Raw genomic sequence first — 2,775 nt, 5'->3', positions numbered from 1 at the left:
TTCACAACTATAAAAGTTGCCTTCTTGATTCTTGATCTACACTGCAAGGGCAAACAAGCCCATGCTCCATCCGATACCAAGACCTTCCTCAGAAGGACCAAAAAGTAAGAAAGCAATCTTTGAAAACTTCAGAGGGAAGGAAGGTGAACAACAAAACAGAGAACTTTCCATCGCTAATGTAACATTACAGTTTGTTTTTGCAATTAAAGATTCAAGACTAGACTTCTTACTTCACCAGAACTACTTCATTTGAGTGATTGTTTGGTTGACTTGATGCCCATATTGATGCTTTTTGTGCACTGAGAAACTTTTACTCGGCAAGGACTTCAAAACTCACCCACACAGAGCTGCGACATCTCAGGTCTCTTTGCACTATTCGAACGGTAGAATGCCTATTTCTCTCAGTCATCATCTCTACTGCATAAATTTTATGAAAAAGGTAAAGAAGAGAAGCGTCTTCAATTTTTATTCTGGTTTCTTCAAATTGAAGCAGTTATCTGTTGCCTGGCTGAATAGCTCCTGGACCAGCTTCAATTCCTTCTCTGCCAATGCCAAAAATCATAGAAGATATCACTTTCGACCAAAAATTGACATACATAAGTGAACAAGACAAATGCCCTCACACCCTCATCGATAGGGCAATTACCGACAGCTTCAAGTTGCTTCTGAAGCTCTTGTCCTACAGCATCATTCTCAGCCTGTGCAAAGGTAATTTGGGATGAATAAGAAACAGCCTTAAACAACAGAAATAATGAACTAAAGACGCCAAAAACCATGGATCCTCTTAACCTGGAGGTCTGCAATCCTTTTGAGTTGAGCTCCTTCACCTCCCTCTGGCAGTGGAAGTCCCGCTACTAAGGCATCAAAGAAGAAAAAAAGTTCCGATAGAACTTTATCCAGATTGCCAAAGCAAACGGTGGAAAAGAGACCGAATTTTATAACTTGAAGCATAATGCTTCATCTCTAAAATGGAGGCTAATTGCTTTCACCCGCGAGAATATACTGATGCCGCAGAGTCGCAGAGTCTTTAGGATGTCACACTGACCATCATTTTACTTCAAGCATGAAGTAAAACAAAAGTGAATGAGATAGAAATCAGAAACCAATGAGATAGAAATCAGAAACCAACAATCCACCTTACTCAAGATCAAGAATGCTGATGGAGTTACAATCTCAAACCATTCTACGGACTCTAAGATGCAGAAACACATTTGAAAGAAACAATAGTCATGATTACACAAGAGTGGTGGCCCTTTCAAATGTGCATAACAATTTCACACATGAGTCAAAAGATTATTCAACTCGTGTAAACCAAATCACAGCACATTCTATGTACATATGCACACTGAGATACTCGTGGCAGATATATCCACCAACAGAATCCACAAGAAAAAAATGGAGAAGGTCCCGTTTTCTTCCATAGGAATAACTAACACACATGGAGGCATACACAAAAATGAACCAAATGCCCAACTCGCATTACATCTCCAGAACTACCCGTCACATCCATGATCTACCGATGAGAACTTCCATAGTATACATTTATGAATGAAATCTGCTCACGTCCTCTGCAAGAACGAGCACAGAGTCCCCAAACCGAGACTAAATGCGCACAAAAGCCAATCGAAGTAAGAAGACGTTTCCGCCAAAACTTTGGACATAACCTAGACTTCTAGCCATACATACAATTCTCATACACAAGTAAATTTCTTTTCTTGCCACAACAAATCAAGTAATCAATCTTCATAAAGCCCTAGCCAAATAAATTCTTCCAATTGCATCAAGCAGGCGTAAGCAAGCTCGCTAATAACTTGCAAAAGCAAGAGAGGCACGAACCTGCTTGGCGGCTTTGACAAGAGCAGCACTCATCAGCTTGGGCTGCTCGGCGAAGCTGGACGCGTCCTCCGCGGCGGTCGGGGGCGGTTCGGGGTAACTCGCGGAGAGCCGCACGGAGGGCGCGTCCCTCTGCAGCGAGCCGAAGGTGTTGAAGGCGACCGACGCGACCGTGTTGACTTGCTCCTGCAGCTGGGATATCACGTCCATCTCTCGAATTTCCTGCCGCAGAGGTTCCTAGCGCATGAGCAGTCGGCGAGGTTCCGCCACAGAGAAGCGCCGGAGACAGCCGCCCGCCGCGAATTAGGGATTCGCGCGTCCGGCGAGGTGGCGACGGAGAGACGCCGGCGACGACGAAATTGCAGAGGAAGAGATTTCACGAGAGGGGCTGAGGAGGAGAAAGAGTCACCTTCAGGTTATGGACGGACGGAGGGACCGGCGGGTGCGGCGGCGGAGACCGGCGGGAGTCGGCGGCGGGCGGCGGAAGCACGGCGCAGGAGGATTCAGGAGAACGAGCGCAGGAGTTTCGGGTTCCTTCTCATTTTGCGGGTTTGAATGCTGGATTTTACTAGACTGATGAGAAAATCTCAATTTTTAATTAAAATATTCGGGTCCTTTTTCTTCTTCTTTCTTTCTTTTTTTTTTGGTTTTTTTTTAAGGGGTTCACTCTGAAATTAGAATTAAAAAATCATTTCATGGATTTTACTGTCCACATAGATATATTTGTCTCAATAAACTCAATGATATATAGAAATATGTAAATTTATGCAATGGATTTTACTCAAAATTATTCATATGAAACTTGTTAAATCGTGTAAAATTATCGACTTGATTCTTCAAAAACTTATCATCTATATAATTTATGATTACATTCAATTTTTCTAAACTAGGCATTCAATAACATTTAGAAACTCCATAAATATTAAACTGGGTTATGGAGAG

General features: G+C 42.8%; 1 protein-coding gene across 3 annotated transcripts; it reads right to left on the bottom strand.

Moving 5' to 3' along the window:
• Nucleotides 1-2,270, bottom strand: LOC120295385 (mediator of RNA polymerase II transcription subunit 21-like). Of its 3 annotated transcripts, none has more exons than XR_005552743.1 (4): nucleotides 1,837-1,960; nucleotides 790-1,055; nucleotides 647-698; nucleotides 1-542 (listed from the first exon to the last, which is right to left on the bottom strand). XR_005552743.1 is itself a non-coding variant. In XM_039316473.1 (4 exons), exons 1-4 carry the CDS (start codon nucleotides 2,041-2,043, stop codon nucleotides 466-468), a joined length of 441 nt encoding a protein of 146 aa, XP_039172407.1. In that variant the 5' UTR covers nucleotides 2,044-2,270; the 3' UTR covers nucleotides 1-465. The 3 variants fall into 3 exon arrangements, 1 of the variants encoding a protein (XP_039172407.1); XR_005552744.1 differs by having other exon boundaries at nucleotides 790-854; nucleotides 1,837-1,849; XM_039316473.1 differs by having other exon boundaries at nucleotides 790-890; nucleotides 1,833-2,270.
• Nucleotides 2,271-2,775: the final 505 nt, after the last annotated feature.

Source organism: Eucalyptus grandis, chromosome 7 (genome assembly GCF_016545825.1).
Source record: "Eucalyptus grandis isolate ANBG69807.140 chromosome 7, ASM1654582v1, whole genome shotgun sequence".
Taxonomy (NCBI): Eukaryota; Viridiplantae; Streptophyta; class Magnoliopsida; order Myrtales; family Myrtaceae; genus Eucalyptus; species Eucalyptus grandis.
The sequence above is the reverse complement of the archived record's forward strand: the minus strand, read 5'-3'. Positions and strand labels throughout refer to the sequence as shown.